The 16,723-nt window shown below is 47.5% G+C and overlaps 2 protein-coding genes across 2 annotated transcripts in view; both read right to left on the reverse strand.

Annotated features, from left to right (window-relative positions):
• Window positions 1-10,142, reverse strand: part of LOC143955429 (uncharacterized) — a 62,980-nt gene extending 52,838 nt beyond the window's left edge. Inside the window, exon 1 of the mRNA XM_077465477.1 lies at window positions 7,847-10,142. Within this exon, the coding sequence (XP_077321603.1) occupies window positions 7,847-9,856 (2,010 nt within the window). The 5' untranslated portion in view covers window positions 9,857-10,142. The remainder of the gene's footprint in view (window positions 1-7,846) is intronic.
• Window positions 10,143-12,587: 2,445 nt separating this feature from the next.
• LOC143955881 (uncharacterized) lies at window positions 12,588-15,754 on the reverse strand. The gene is made up of 5 exons (XM_077466002.1): window positions 15,694-15,754; window positions 13,689-14,026; window positions 13,280-13,572; window positions 12,993-13,199; window positions 12,588-12,894 (listed from the first exon to the last, which is right to left on the reverse strand). The coding sequence occupies exons 2-5, from the start codon at window positions 13,771-13,773 to the stop codon at window positions 12,682-12,684; spliced, it is 798 nt and encodes a 265-aa protein (XP_077322128.1). The 5' UTR covers window positions 13,774-14,026; window positions 15,694-15,754; the 3' UTR covers window positions 12,588-12,681.
• Between the last annotated feature and the right edge of the window lie 969 nt (window positions 15,755-16,723).

A 16,723-nucleotide genomic window follows, 5' to 3' on the forward strand; every position in this document is an offset into this window, starting at 1 on the left:
GGCTGCTGGGCGATCTGTTGTCACTGGGAAGGTTTATTTTTACTGGAAGGGATCTATTGTTGCTAGGGAGGTCTATTGTTGCTGGTGGGGGAACTGTTGTTGCTGAGAGTGATCTGCTGTTGAGGGGGTCTATTGTTGCTTGGGTTTTATTGTTCCTGGGGTGTAACTATTGCTGCTGGTGGTCTGTTGCTGCTGGGGGTCTATTGCTTTTGGGGTGGATCTACTGTTGCTGGGGGCCTATTGTCTCTCCTAGGGAATCTATTTCTGCTGAGGGGTCTATTGTCCATGGGGTGTATCTATTGCTGCAGGGGGTCTATTGTCCCTGGGGTGTATCTATTGCTGCAGGGGGTCTATTGTCCATGGGGTGTATCTATTGCTGCAGGGGGTCTATTGTCCCTGGGGTGTATCTATTGCTGCAGGGGGTCTATTGTCCCTGGGGTGTATCTATTGCTGCAGGGGGTCTATTGTCCATGGGGGTGTATTTATTGCTGCAGGTGGTCTAATGTCCCTGGGGTGTATCTATTTCTGCAAGGGGTCTATGGTCCCTAGGGTGTATCAATTGCTGCTGGGGGTCTATTGTCCCTCTCTGGGAATCAATTGTTTCTGGGGGCCTACTGTTCCTGCTGGGGAGCTATTGTTGGTGGGGGGGGGGGGGGTCTATTTTTGCTGGCTGAAGGGAATCTATTTTACTGTTTTTTTTGTAATCATACAAATTACTTTTATCAAATGAAACCAGTGTGGCACCCTCTAGTGTGAGTGCAGGAAACTTTACTCTGACTCATGTTTAAAACCTGTGAGTCTTAATTGGGTCGGAGTTTACGGAGTTCAGGGCTGGATGACTCATACAGGCAGCTCTCTGGTGCCTTCTCCTGGTTCTAGAAATTTGGAGAACATTCTGCTAGCTGGGGGGCGGAGCCCAGGAAGGATGTTCTGCATACTTAAAGTGGTTCTAAAGGCAGAAGGTGCATTCTATGCATTAAGATAAAAAAACTTCTGTGTGCAGCAGCCCCCCCCCCCCCATACTTACCTGAGCCCCATCTCGATCCAGCAATGTGTCTGGGCTGTCCGGAACTCTCCCTCGTGAGACACAGAAGCAGGTGTTATTGGCAGTGAGACAATCAGGAGAGTGTCTTTCCGAGTGGCAGAAAATGACCCCTAGCCATTAACAGCTGTAGTCTTAAACTGCCCTAATTTGCATTCTTGCATATTAACATCAACAAGTCCCCTTTGATATGTGTGATTACTGATTAGATTAACAGATACCACCTTAGCACCCTTTTCATCAACAAGTCCCCTTTGATAAATGTAATTGAGTCAGTTGGGTAGACTGGTGGAGAGTCAGTTGGGTAGACTGGTGGAGAGTCAGTTGGGTAGACTGGTGGAGAATCAGTTGGGAAGACTGGTGAAGGGAGTCAGTTGGGAAGACTGGTGAAGGGAGTCAGTTGGGAAGACTGGTGAAGAGAGTCAGTTGGGAAGACTGGTGGAGAGTCAGTTGGGAAGACTGGTGAAGGGAGTCAGTTGGGTAGACTGGTGGAGAGTGTCAGTTGGGAAGACTGGTGGAGAGTCAGTTGGGAAGACTGGTGAAGGGAGTCAGTTGGGTAGACTGGTGGAGAGTGTCAGTTGAGTAGACTGGTGAAGAGAGTCAGTTGGGTAGACTGGTGGAGAGTCAGTTGGGAAGACTGGTGGAGAGTGTCAGTTGGGTAGACTGGTGAAGAGAGTCATTTGGGAAGACTGGTGAAGAGAGTCAGTTGGGTAGACTGGTGGAGAGTCAGTTGGGTAAACTGGTGGAGAGTCAGTTGGGTAAACTGGTGGAGAGTCAGTTGGGAAGACTGGTGAAGAGAGTCAGTTGGGTAGACTGGTGGAGAGTCAGTTGGGTAGACTGGTGAAGAGAGTCAGTTGGGTAGACTGGTGAAGAGAGTCAGTTGGGTAGACTGGTGAAGAGAGTCAGTTGGGTAGACTGGTGGAGAGTCAGTTGGGTAGAATGGTGGAGAGTCAGTTGGGAAGACTGGTGGAGAGTCAGTTGGGAAGACTGGTGGAGAGTCAGTTGGGAAGACTGGTGAAGAGAGTCAGTTGGGAAGACTGGTGAAGAGAGTCAGTTGGGTAGACTAGTGGAGAGTCAGTTGGGTAGACTGGTGGAGAGAGTCAGTTGGGTAGACTGGTGGAGAGTCAGTTGGGAAGACTGGTGGAGAGTCAGTTGGGAAGACTGGTGAAGAGAGTCAGTTGGGTAGACTGGTGGAGAGTCAGTTGGGTAGACTGGTGAAGAGAGTCAGTTGGGTAGACTGGTGAAGAGAGTCAGTTGGGTAGACTGGTGAAGAGAGTCAGTTGGGTAGACTGGTGGAGAGTCAGTTGGGTAGACTGGTGGAGAGTCAGTTGGGTAGACTGGTGAAGGGAGTCAGTTGGGTAGACTGGTGAAGAGAGTCAGTTGGGTAGACTGGTGAAGAGAGTCAGTTGGGTAGACTGGTGGAGTCAGTTGGGTAGATTGGTGGAGAGTCAGTTGGGTAGACTGGTGGAGAGTCAGTTGGGTAGATTGGTGGAGAGTCAGTTGGGAAGACTGGTGGAGAGTCAGTTGGGTAGATTGGTGGAGAGTCAGTTGGGAAGACTGGTGAAGAGAGTCAGTTGGGTAGACTGGTGGAGAGTCAGTTGGGTAGATTGGTGGAGAGTCAGTTGGGTAAACTGGTGGAGAGTCAGTTGGGAAGACTGGTGAAGGGAGTCAGTTGGGTAGACTGGTGGAGAGTCAGTTGGGTAGACTGGTGAAGAGAGTCAGTTGGGTAGACTGGTGAAGAGAGTCAGTTGGGTAGACTGGTGAAGAGAGTCAGTTGGGTAGACTGGTGGAGAGTCAGTTGGGTAGACTGGTGGAGAGTCAGTTGGGAAGACTGGTGGAGAGTCAGTTGGGAAGACTGGTGGAGAGTCAGTTGGGAAGACTGGTGAAGAGAGTCAGTTGGGAAGACTGGTGGAGAGTCAGTTGGGTAGACTGGTGGAGAGAGTCAGTTGGGTAGACTGGTGGAGAGTCAGTTGGGAAGACTGGTGGAGAGTCAGTTGGGAAGACTGGTGAAGAGAGTCAGTTGGGTAGACTGGTGGAGAGTCAGTTGGGTAGACTGGTGGAGATTCAGTTGGGTAGATTGGTGGAGAGTCAGTTGGGTAGACTGGTGGAGAGTCAGTTGGGTAGATTGGTGGAGAGTCAGTTGGGAAGACTGGTGAAGAGAGTCAGTTGGGTAGACTGGTGGAGAGTCAGTTGGGTAGATTGGTGGAGAGTCAGTTGGTAAGACTGGTGGAGAGTCAGTTGTGTAGATTGGTGGAGAGTCAGTTGGGAAGACTGGTGAAGAGAGTCAGTTGGGTAGACTGGTGGAGAGTCAGTTGGGTAGATTGGTGGAGAGTCAGTTGGGTAAACTGGTGGAGAGTCAGTTGGGAAGACTGGTGAAGGGAGTCAGTTGGGTAGACTGGTGGAGAGTCAGTTGGGTAGACTGGTGAAGAGAGTCAGTTGAGTAGACTGGTGAAGAGAGTCAGTTGGGTAGACTGGTGAAGAGAGTCAGTTGGGTAGACTGGTGGAGAGTCAGTTGGGTAGACTGGTGGAGAGTCAGTTGGGAAGACTGGTGGAGAGTCAGTTGGGAAGACTGGTGGAGAGTCAGTTGGGAAGACTGGTGAAGAGAGTCAGTTGGGAAGACTGGTGAAGAGAGTCAGTTGGGTAGACTGGTAGAGAGTCAGTTGGGTAGACTGGTGAAGAGAGTCAGTTGGGTAGACTGGTGGAGAGTCAGTTGGGTAGACTGGTGAAGAGAGTCAGTTGGGTAGACTAGTGGAGAGTCAGTTGGGTAGACTGGTGGAGAGAGTCAGTTGGGTAGACTGGTGGAGAGTCAGTTGGGTAGACTGGTTGAGAGTCAGTTGGGAAGACTGGTGGAGAGTCAGTTGGGAAGGCTGGTGAAGAGAGTCAGTTGGGTAGACTGGTGGAGAGTCAGTTGGGTAGACTGGTGAAGAGAGTCAGTTGGGTAGACTGGTGAAGAGAGTCAGTTGGGTAGACTAGTGAAGAGAGTCAGTTGGGTAGACTGGTGGAGAGTCAGTTGGGTAGACTGGTGGAGAGTCAGTTGGGTAGACTGGTGAAGGGAGTCAGTTGGGTAGACTGGTGAAGAGAGTCAGTTGGGTAGACTGGTGAAGAGAGTCAGTTGAGTAGACTGGTGGAGAGTCAGTTGGGTAGATTGGTGGAGAGTCAGTTGGGTAGACTGGTGGAGAGTCAGTTGGGTAGATTGGTGGAGAGTCAGTTTGGAAGACTGGTGGAGAGTCAGTTGGGTAGATTGGTGGAGAGTCAGTTGGGAAGACTGGTGAAGAGAGTCAGTTGGGTAGACTGGTGGAGAGTCAGTTGGGTAGATTGGTGGAGAGTCAGTTGGGTAAACTGGTGGAGAGTCAGTTGGGAAGACTGGTGAAGGGAGTCAGTTGGGTAGACTGGTGGAGAGTCAGTTGGGTAGACTGGTGAAGAGAGTCAGTTGGGTAGACTGGTGAAGAGAGTCAGTTGGGTAGATTGGTGAAGAGAGTCAGTTGGGTAGACTGGTGGAGAGTCAGTTGGGTAGACTGGTGGAGAGTCAGTTGGGAAGACTGGTGGAGAGTCAGTTGGGAAGACTGGTGAAGAGTCAGTTGGGAAGACTGGTGAAGAGAGTCAGTTGGGAAGACTGGTAGAGAGTCAGTTGGGTAGACTGGTGGAGAGAGTCAGTTGGGTAGACTGGTGGAGAGTCAGTTGGGAAGACTGGTGGAGAGTCAGTTGGGAAGACTGGTGAAGAGAGTCAGTTGGGTAGACTGGTGGAGAGTCAGTTGGGTAGACTGGTGAAGAGAGTCAGTTGGGAAGACTGGTGGAGAGAGTCAGTTGGGTAGACTGGTGAAGAGAGTCAGTTGGGTAGACTGGTGGAGAGTCAGTTGGGTAGACTGGTGGAGAGTCAGTTGGGTAGACTGGTGGGGAGTCAGTTGGGTAGACTGGTGAAGAGAGTCAGTTGGGTAGACTGGTGAAGAGAGTCAGTTGGGTAGACTGGTGGAGAGTCAGTTGGGTAGATTGGTGGAGAGTCAGTTGGGTAGATTGGTGGAGAGTCAGTTGGGAAGACTGGTGGAGAGTCAGTTGGGTAGATTGGTGGAGAGTCAGTTGGGAAGACTGGTGAAGAGAGTCAGTTGGGTAGACTGGTGGAGAGTCAGTTGGGAAGACTGGTGAAGGGAGTCAGTTGGGTAGACTGGTGGAGAGTCAGTTGGGTAGACTGGTGAAGAGAGTCAGTTGGGTAGACTGGTGAAGAGAGTCAGTTGGGTAGACTGGTGGAGAGAGTCAGTTGGGTAGACTGGTGGAGAGTCAGTTGGGAAGACTGGTGGAGAGTCAGTTGGGAAGACTGGTGAAGAGAGTCAGTTGGGAAGACTGGTGAAGAGAGTCAGTTGGGAAGACTGGTGAAGAGAGTCAGTTGGGTAGACTGGTGGAGAGTCAGTTGGGTAGACTGGTGAAGAGAGTCAGTTGGGTAGACTGGTGGAGAGTCAGTTGGGTAGACTGGTGAAGAGAGTCAGTTGGGTAGACTAGTGGAGAGTCAGTTGGGTAGACTGGTGGAGAGAGTCAGTTGGGTAGACTGGTGGAGAGTCAGTTGGGTAGACTGGTGGAGAGTCAGTTGGGAAGACTGGTGAAGAGAGTCAGTTGGGTAGACTGGTGGAGAGTCAGTTGGGTAGACTGGTGAAGAGAGTCAGTTGGGTAGACTGGTGAAGAGAGTCAGTTGGGTAGACTAGTGAAGAGAGTCAGTTGGGTAGATTGGTGGAGAGTCAGTTGGGTAGACTGGTGGAGAGTCAGTTGGGTAGACTGGTGAAGGGAGTCAGTTGGGTAGACTGGTGAAGAGAGTCAGTTGGGTAGACTGGTGAAGAGAGTCAGTTGGGTAGATTGGTGGAGAGTCAGTTGGGTAGACTGGTGGAGAGTCAGTTGGGTAGATTGGTGGAGAGTCAGTTGGGTAGATTGGTGGAGAGTCAGTTGGGAAGACTGGTGAAGAGAGTCAGTTGGGTAGACTGGTGGAGAGTCAGTTGGGTAGACTGGTGAAGAGAGTCAGTTGGGTAGACTGGTGGAGAGTCAGTTGGGTAGACTGGTGAAGAGAGTCAGTTGGGTAGACTAGTGGAGAGTCAGTTGGGTAGACTGGTGGAGAGAGTCAGTTGGGTAGACTGGTGGAGAGTCAGTTGGGTAGACTGGTGAAGAGAGTCAGTTGGGTAGACTAGTGGAGAGTCAGTTGGGTAGACTGGTGGAGAGAGTCAGTTGGGTAGACTGGTGGAGAGTCAGTTGGGTAGACTGGTGGAGAGTCAGTTGGGAAGACTGGTGAAGAGAGTCAGTTGGGTAGACTGGTGGAGAGTCAGTTGGGTAGACTGGTGAAGAGAGTCAGTTGGGTAGACTGGTGAAGAGAGTCAGTTGGGTAGACTAGTGAAGAGAGTCAGTTGGGTAGATTGGTGGAGAGTCAGTTGGGTAGACTGGTGGAGAGTCAGTTGGGTAGACTGGTGAAGGGAGTCAGTTGGGTAGACTGGTGAAGAGAGTCAGTTGGGTAGACTGGTGAAGAGAGTCAGTTGGGTAGATTGGTGGAGAGTCAGTTGGGTAGACTGGTGGAGAGTCAGTTGGGTAGATTGGTGGAGAGTCAGTTGGGTAGATTGGTGGAGAGTCAGTTGGGAAGACTGGTGAAGAGAGTCAGTTGGGTAGACTGGTGGAGAGTCAGTTGGGTAGATTGGTGGAGAGTCAGTTGGGTAGATTGGTGGAGAGTCAGTTGGGAAGACTGGTGGAGAGTCAGTTGGGTAGACTGGTGGAGAGTCAGTTGGGAAGACTGGTGAAGAGAGTCAGTTGGGTAGACTGGTGGAGAGTCAGTTGGGTAGATTGGTGGAGAGTCAGTTGGGTAGACTGGTGGAGAGTCAGTTGGGTAGATTGGTGGAGAGTCAGTTGGGTAGACTGGTGGAGAGTCAGTTGGGAAGACTGGTGAAGAGAGTCAGTTGGGTAGACTGGTGGAGAGTCAGTTGGGTAGATTGGTGGAGAGTCAGTTGGGTAGACTGGTGGAGAGTCAGTTGGGTAGATTGGTGGAGAGTCAGTTGGGTAGACTGGTGAAGAGTCAGTTGGGTAAACTGGTGGAGAGTCAGTTGGGAAGACTGGTGAAGGGAGTCAGTTGGGTAGACTGGTGAAGGGAGTCAGTTGGGTAGACTGGTGGAGAGTCAGTTGGGTAAACTGGTGGAGAGTCAGTTGGGAAGACTGGTGAAGGGAGTCAGTTGGGTAGACTGGTGGAAAGTCAGTTGGGTAGACTGGTGGAGAGTCAGTTGGGTAGATTGGTGGAGAGTCAGTTGGGTAGACTGGTGGAGAGTCAGTTGGGTAGATTGGTGGAGAGTCAGTTGGGTAGACTGGTGGAGAGTCAGTTGGGTAAACTGGTGGAGAGTCAGTTGGGAAGACTGGTGAAGGGAGTCAGTTGGGTAGACTGGTGGAAAGTCAGTTGGGAAGACTGGTGGAGAGTCAGTTGGGTAGTATCTAGAATATACAATATATAAATCTATAATATATAACTCTGTAGTCCCGTTGGGTTGCTTGGAGGGTATTTCTGTTTTCTGGGCCCGTTATTGGGGATTCCCTCTACACTGATGACCTGTGAAGGCTTTTATAGCGTCTCCTATCAGTAATATTTGGATACAAAGCTTGTCCTCATTGCACCGACACACACAATCTTTTCCTCATTCAATACAATTTTTATTATCATTTTACTTTCAGCAAGACTGCAGTCATCAAATCAGGAAATAGTAAAGGTCGAAATCCAACGAACACACCTCGAGGGTTGTGTGGGACCCCCTGATGTACAGGAAGACAGGACTTCGGTGCGGAACATTTCCCTCACTCAGGACAGGAATACGGCTTCTCCCCCGTGTGAGATCTCTGATGTCTGCAAAGAGTGGACTTTCGTGAAAAACATTTCCCGCACTCGGGACATGAATACGGCATCTCACCCGTGTGAGATCTTTGATGTGTGTTAAGACTGGACTTCCGTGAAAAACCTGTCCCACACTCAGGACAGGAATACGGCTTCTCCCCCGTGTGAGATTTCTGATGTGCATTAAGAATGCACTTCTGTGAAAAACTTTTCCCACACTCAGGACAGGAATACGGCTTCTCCCCCGTGTGAGATCTCTGATGTTTGTGAAGACTGGACTTCAGTGAAAAGCATTTCCCGCACTCAAGACAGGAATGCGGCTTCTCCCCCGTGTGAGATCTCTGATGTTTGTAAAGGGTGCTCTTTTCTGAAAAACATTTCCCACACTCAGTACAGAAATATGGCTTCTCACCTGTGTGAGACCTTTGATGTTGGTTGAGATTCCATTTCCTTGAAAAACATTTCCCACACTCAAAACAGATATATGGTTTTTCCCCCATATGAGACCTTTGATGCGTGACGAGTTTTGATTGTTTTAAAAAACGTTTTCCGCACTCAGAACAGGAATACAGATTCTCATCCGTGTGAAACCTCTGATGATTATAAAGATCGGACTTGTCTGAAAAACATTTCTCGCACTCAGCACAGGAATACGGCTTCTCACCTGTGTGAGACCTTAGGTGTCTGGTGAGATTGGATTTAACTGAAAAACATTTCCCGCACTCAGAACATATATATGGTTTTTCCCCCGTGTGAGATCTCTGATGGCTGTAAAGATGTGACTTCTGTGAAAAACATTTCCCGCACTCAGAACAGGGAAATGTCTTATGTGCTGGAAGGACGGCACCGTCCCGCACAGTCTGAGGTTCCTCAGGATAAGAGGAATACGATGGTCCGGCACCGTCCCTCACCATCTGAGGTTCCTCAGGATAAGAGGAATACGATGGTCCGGCACCGTCCCGCACAGTCTGAGGTTCCTCGGGATAAGAGGAATACGATGGTCCGGCACCGTCCCGCACAGTCTGAGGTTCCTCAGGATAAGAGGAATACGCTGGTCCGGCACCGTCCCGCACAGTCTGAGGTTCCTCAGGATAAGAGGAATATGATGGTCGGGCACCGTCCCGCACAGTCTGAGGTTCCTCGGGATAAGAGGAATACGATGGTCCGGCACCGTCCCGCACAGTCTGAGGTTCCTCAGGATAAGAGGAATACGAAGGTCCGGCACCGTCCCGCACAGTCTGAGGTTCCTCGGGATAAGAGGAATACGATGGTCCGGCACCGTCCCGCACAGTCTGAGGTTCCTCGGGATAAGAGGAATACGATGGTCCGGCACCGTCCTGCACAGTCTGAGGTTCCTTGGGATAAGAGGAATACGATGGTCCGGCACCGTCCCGCACAGTCTGAGGTTCCTCGGGATAAGAGGAATACGATGGTCCGGCACCGTCCCGCACAGTCTGAGGTTCCTCAGGATAAGAGGAATACGATGGTCCGGCACCGTCCCGCACAGTCTGAGGTTCCTCAGGATAAGAGGAATACGATGGTCCGGCACCGTCCCGCACAGTCTGAGGTTCCTCGGGATAAGAGGAATACGATGGTCCGGCACCGTCCCGCACAGTCTGAGGTTCCTCAGGATAAGAGGAATACGATGGTCCGGCACCGTCCCGCACAGTCTGAGGTTCCTCGGGATAAGAGGAATACGATGGTCCGGCACCGTCCCGCACAGTCTGAGGTTCCTCGGGATAAGAGGAATACGATGGTCCATCTACACTGTGTGGTGCCGGATGGACATTTGAGGTAGTCGGGTTTTCTCCTGGACTATACTGTGTGATGTCCTCATCTTCTACTTTACAGTCTGGAGACAAAGTGAGACAATCCTCTGAGGTTTTCCTCATCTCCCGTCCATCTACTAAAATAGAAATACAAAGATTATTACTAGACATGAGCTGATTGGTTCCCCTAAACCAGGACTCCGCCCACATCAGGCAGCTTTGTCTCTGAGGATCTTACAATTCCCCCCTCAAGGTAACTAGTAAATGGGTCCTCTGATCTCCTACCAGATCATTTCTTTATTCATGAACCTTAGTCAGAGAGTGAGGAAACAACGAGAACTGTCTTCTATAGGAGTGACAAAAAAAAAATGGCGGATCCATTGAAAACTTGGAAAACATATGATTTCAATGGATCAACCATTTTTAGATTATACAAACCTGGTGTTGAAACAGATTTGCCTGAACAATAAAGTCCCATTTCACAAAACAAAGAAGATATTTTCCTATCTTTGGTGAGTAAAGAAAAGCGACAGACAGCCTTAGACAAAAAGGTTATACAGACTGTTATCACGTAGAAATCACCCTCGTCCAGCAAAACCCATTGTGTTAGATTTTAGGAGCTGTGTAGATACCTAATCCATCTCTAAATATCCACTGAGTTTGTCCAAAGTTCACTTCAAATGGTGCAGTCAGTATTGTGTTTAAAATACATGTGGTTATAAGTCATTCAAATTATACATATTATATTCCAGGCCACAGATACGATTACAATTTTAGTATCTACTGACCTAATGATAATTCTGTTATAAGGTAAAAATATAAAGGTTGTGACTTAGGACAAATTATAAGTAGAATTGTTTAACCACTTCAGCCCCGGACCATTTGGCTTATTATTACTAGACATGAGCTGATTGGTTCCCCTAAACCAGGACTCCGCCCACATCAGGCAGCTTTGTCTCTGAGGATCTTACAATTCCCCCCCCTCAAGGTAACTAGTAAATGGGTCCTCTGATCTCCTACCAGATCATTTCTTTATTCATGGACCTTAGTCAGAGAGGGAGGAAACAACGAGAACTGTCTTCTATAGGAGTGACAGTGATGAGGGGATTATAGGACGAGTGTCCCCTCCCCCTCTATCACTCATTGCCATCTTCCCAACACAAGAAGTCCTGCACTTCCTTATTTACTCCATGATTTAGTCATGAATAACAGCGGGGCTGAGCCCCACCAGAGGTCAGAGAGTGAGGATGGGGGGGGGGAACAACCAAGATGAAGACTGGACTGATCCTGAAGACCCCCATCATTGGGTTATTGACTCCTCCCTCATTATCACTTTCTGTTTAAAGTATAACTAAAGGCAAAACCTTTTGTTTGTTTTGGATGGTGCGGTGAGATATTAGAACCCCCGTCAGTTTTTACTTCTGTTGGTGTCCCCATTGAGGAGGATCACCCTCTCTGTTTGTCCTGTTTACCATTATCATTGAAAATGAAAGTATTAATGCCGCATACACACGATTGGAATTCCACTTAAGCTTGGCTTGCATACACACGGCTCACACAAAAGTTCGCTGAACTTTTCGACCGTCAAGAACGCGGCGACATACAACACTACGACGAGCTGAAGTTCAATGCTTCCGAGCATGCATCGAATTGTTTCTGAGCATGCGTAGGAATTTTGCGCATCGGAAATTGCTACAGACGATTGGGATTTCCAATCGAAACCTTTTCCGTCGAAAAAAAAAAAATAGATAACACGCTCTCAATCTTTTGCTGGCGGAAATTCGGCCAGCAAATTTCCGATGGAGCGTACACACGGTCGCATTTTCTGACGAAAAGCACTCATCAGTCTTTTGCTGGCCGAATTTCCGATCGTGTGTACGTGGCATTAGGAAACCACAAATGTTGCGTGTGACAGACCTAGCCGGGACAGACGCTGTTGGAGGGGACTGAATGTGAGCCTCTTGCCTTGCGATTATGGGCCCTGGCATTTGGGGGAACGGTGCTCTTTGTGAGCTGTATGCCTGGGGACCCCTGAGGTGGTGTTACTTGGATTCAGATCCGTGTCCCCCCCCCCCAAGACACACAGACTCTGGATATGTATTTGCCATATTAGCAATAGACTGAATCACACTGTTGGGACACAAACTGTTAGATGCTAATGTCATCAACTCCAGCCACCTGTCTGTTGTGTAAATGAGTCTAGTCTGGCTTGTAAGAGTATTCCACACATTGTTGCTTGTGCTAATTAACCCTGTGTTTATGTTTATGGTAATGTATATTGAATAGCCAATCAGTGAGCTAGGAGACAAAGTCTTATCCTGAAAAGTCCTCTCTCTCAGACGACTAGTCTGGGTCAATGATTAGATAATTAGCTCATTCTAATTAGGTTAGGTTTTAGTCGTCTACTGTATTATAAATACTTGGCATTTTGGTTCTAATAAATCAGTCCATGTTGAGCAGCTAAGCAAATAAAGTCTTGTTTTGTGCTTGTGAGCGGTTGGAATATCTGATATCTATATTCAGACTTAGGAAGCGGCATACTGACGGAAGCACTCAATCGGAGTGTAGGGATCGGTTCCGTCACATTGCGTTTTCCCCAGAAAAGTAATAGAGGGGAAATCTTCCAATGGGGACACTAGTTGTGGTGATCTGGGAGGAGATTTCCTTCATTTACAAAGATTTCCTCTCTGCCTGTCTCGTTGGGGGGACATGAAGTGAAAAATCCGCAATGGGACACATATGGTGGGAAAAAAAAAACTAAACGGGGTTATCACCCTCCTTTACTCTATCCAAAATAAAATTTAAATTAAAATTAAAAAATGTAGTTCTACTTTTAAGGTTCCAAAGTTTGAGGATGTTATCACATTATTATCACCATGTAAAAGTCTGTCCTCCAATCACATCATCAGATATAAAATGTCCAATGGGGGTAACAAAAGAGAATACATATTATGTGTATATATAGCAGGGGGGGGAGGGGAGAGAGGAGAAGTCAGGAGTATGTAATGTACAACATAGAGAATATAGTGCAGGGGTCAGGAGTATGTAGTGTACAATATACAGTATATAGTGCAGGGGTCAGGAGTATGTAGTGTTAATGACCCACCTGTGCTGATCTCTGTAGGAGTGTCCTCCTCTATAAATGTCCCCGTTATTCCATCCTCCTCCATAGACTGCTGATCATCCCTCACATACCTCTCTTCTTCTTCTGATTTCACCTCAAATTCTATATCCATTGGATCTCCACTCTAAACCAAGAAAATGAGAGAGAAAATATCATCTGTAAAATATAAGATTCACACATCATCTCCACCAGTCCATGTTCTAGATTCTCCATCCCACCAACCTTGTAACAGTGGGGGATGGTGTGATCTTCCTGTGTGGAATCCCGGGAATACAGAGGACGGGGACATCTCTCTGGTGGGTTCCTGGTATTTGGTGGCTCCATCATATCCTTGTGTCCTTCAGAAAACTTCTCCATCACTCCATACTCCTCATCCTCCTCTTTATACTCTTCTTTTACAACAATATTATCATCCCCGAGGTTTCCACTCTAAATATTAAATAAAAAATTCATTATAACAAACATGATTGTGTAGAAATTATAAGTATCAATAATTGTTCCTCATCTACCTGATGATGGTGGGGGATGGTGTGACCTTCCTGTGTGGAATCCTGGGAAAACTCCTCCATCGCTCCATACTCTTCATCCTCCTCTTTATACTCTTCTTTAATAACAGTTTTATTATCCCCATGACATCTCTCTGGTGGGTTCCTGGTATTTGGTGGCTCCATCATATCCTTGTGTCCTTCAGAAAACTCCTCCATCACTCCATACTCCTCATCCTCCTCTTTATACTCTTCTTTAACAGCAATATTATAATCACCACGAAATCTCTCTGGTGGGTTCCCATTACTGGATCCATCTGTAGGAAACACACACACTGACTGAATACATTGTTTCTATGTGTTTATCAGATGATGGGGGATCTAGGTGGAGCCTCCGTACTGCTCTCTCCTTTACAATAAAGTCTCCTCTTACCCGGTGATGTGAGGGGCGGCTGATTGTCCATCATGACGTCCTTGTAGAGATCCTTGTGTCCTTCTAAATACTCCCACTCCTCCATGGAGAAATAGACAGTGACATCCTGACACCTTATAGGAACCTGACACACACAATGATACAGTCACCATCCAGACACATCCCTTGTCTGTTACTGGATAATGTCCCACAATTCCCAGAATCCTCCTCACCTCTCCTCCATCATGGTCCTCTCTGGTGACTTCTAGACTCGTCTTTGTATTTCTCTATTCTATCAGGGAGGAAGGTGGAGGCAATGTGATGGGCATATGATCTCCAGACTTCACAGGACAGAAGCTCTAGATTTGAACACGAACAGTAAATCAAATGATATTCCCAGAATCCTCCTCACTGGACAGGTCTCTATTATTATTATTATTATTAAAGCCCCCCTGAGATATATTATATCCACACAAGGCCCCCACTCTGTAGGTTAAAAGCTTGTCGCAAAGAATTCTCTGGTGTCATTACACAATGCAGGAGCAACAGTCCCGCTTTGCTTGTGAGGATGCAAAAGGTCCGTCCACATTCTAAGACCAATGGAAAAAAAGAATATAGAAACATTGGGAGGAGGAGCAGTGAGGTCAGTGTGATGTCATAAGATTGTCTGACTCGAGTTGGAATAGATCTTTATATGACTAGAGGGGTCACCAGGAGGGGGAAGGAGGTCCTGATTCCTCTATATAGATCTTTATATGACTAGAGGGGTCACCAGGAGGGGGAAGGAGGTCCTGATTCCTCTATATAGATCTTTATATCACTAGAGGGGTCACCGGCAGGAGGAAGGAGGTCCTGATTCCTCTATATAGATCTTTATATCACTAGAGGGGTCACCAGCAGGAGGAAGGAGGTCCTGATTCCTCTATATAGATCTTTATATCACTAGAGGGGTCACCGGCAGGAGGAAGGAGGTCCTGATTCCTCTATATAGATCTTTATATCACTAGAGGGATCACCGGCAGGAGGAAGGAGGTCCTGATTCCTCTATATAGATCTTTATATCACTAGAGGGATCACCGGCAGGAGGAAGGAGGTCCTGATTCCTCTATATAGATCTTTATATCACTAGAGGGGTCACCAGCAGGAGGAAGGAGGTCCTGATTCCTCTATATAGATCTTTATATCACTAGAGGGGTCACCGGCAGGTGGAAGGAGGTCCTGATTCCTCTATATAGATCTTTATATCACTAGAGGGGTCACCAGCAGGTGGAAGGAGGTCCTGATTCCTCTATAGCTCTTTAGTTTGACCTCATTTAGAATACTGTGTCCAGTTCTGGAGACCTCACTTTCAAACAGATATTGATCAGATAGAAGGAGTCCAGAAGGGTAACAAAATATGGAAATAGGTCTGAGGAATAAAACATATCAGGAGAGACTTCAGGAACTTAATATATACAGTCTGGAGGAAAGAAGGGGAGAAATGTCTGAAAAGGGCAGACTCGATGGACTACTCGATCTTTTCGCTGTCACTTTTCTATGTTTCGATATGAACTGTGTCTTTGGGCTTTGCCAGGACACATCAGACTCCCGCGATCTCCGTGTATTCGGATCGTTATGGAAAAACTAAGTTTTTAGGATATTTACTACAAATTACATTTTCCCTCTTTCTTCCTGTTTGAATCTTATAAAATAAAGACGAAAATATTCCAATCCCCCCTAAAAAATAAAAATAAAAAAATAAATAAAATCCCCCCATTCATAAAAGTGGTCTAATCCATTTAGTATAGACTGATGAGGGGAGAAGGTGATTGGTGGGAAAGGTGACACATCTCCAAAATGAAGAGAATGTTCCGGCCCCGTAAGTGGGGGGAATGTTCTGCCCCTGAAGGGGGTAATCTAGGTTTCCACACTATATATGTGTGTATCATCATCTGCTGGAGATAAAAGACATCACAGTGACTATGGAGGAAGAGGACGGACATGACGGGGGGTTACTGGGTGTAAATAGAAGATAAGATCTTATTACCTCCTCTGTTGCCACTTCCAGCTTTGTCTCCTCTGTTTGTCGTACCTCATGGAACTTCCTGTCTTTATCTAATAACACTTCCTGTTTGTCCCTGACATTACTTCCTGTCTGTAAATGACATCACTTCCTGTCTTCCATAGAGACTTCCTGTCTCTATGGTAGAAGTGAGATCACCACTTTGTGGACCTCCAATGAACTGCAGCCCAGAAAAACATCTAGTAGTGTGAACACGGCCTTGTGCTGTGTGTGTATGTACTGTATATCCTTATAGATGGGGTCATCTCCACTCCCACCAACTGGGAGAAAAATAATCTATTAACCTTCTATGAGGAGGTGAGTTGCCATCTAGATAAAGGAAGGTCCGTAGACGTGGTGTATCTAGATAAAGGAAGGCCCGTAGACGTGGTGTATCTGGATTAAGGAAGGCCCGTAGACGGGGTTTATCTGGATAAAGGAAAGCCCGTAGACTTGGTGTATCTAGATAAAGGAAGGCCCGTAGACGTGGTGTATCTAGATAAAGGAAGGCCCGTAGATGTGGTGTATCTAGATAAAGGAAGGCCTGTAGATGTGGTGTATCTAGATAAAGGAAGGCCCGTAGACGTGGTGTATCTAGATAAAGGAAGGCCCGTAGACGTGGTGTATCTAGATAAAGGAAGGCCCGTAGACGTGGTGTATCTGGATAAAGGAAGGCCTGTAGACGTGGTGTATCTAGATAAAGGAAGGCCCGTAGACGTGGTGTATCTGGATAAAGGAAGGTCTGTAGATGTGGTGTATCTAGATAAAGGAAGGCCTGTAGACGTGGTGTATCTGGATAAAGGAAGGTCCGTAGACGTGGTGTATCTAGATAAAGGAAGGCCTGTAGACGTGGTGTATCTAGATAAAGGAAGTCCCGTAGACGTGGTATATCTAGATAAAGGAAGGCCCGTAGACGTGGTGTATCTGGATAAAGGAAGGCCCGTAGATGTGGTGTATCTAGATAAAGGAAGGCCCGTAGACGTGGTGTATCTGGATAAAGGAAGGCCCGTAGACG

Source organism: Lithobates pipiens, unplaced genomic scaffold, assembly GCF_037356315.1.
Source record: "Lithobates pipiens isolate NorthernLeopardFrog02 unplaced genomic scaffold, aLitPip1_a1.2 Scaffold_35, whole genome shotgun sequence".
NCBI classification, from domain to species: Eukaryota; Metazoa; Chordata; class Amphibia; order Anura; family Ranidae; genus Lithobates; species Lithobates pipiens.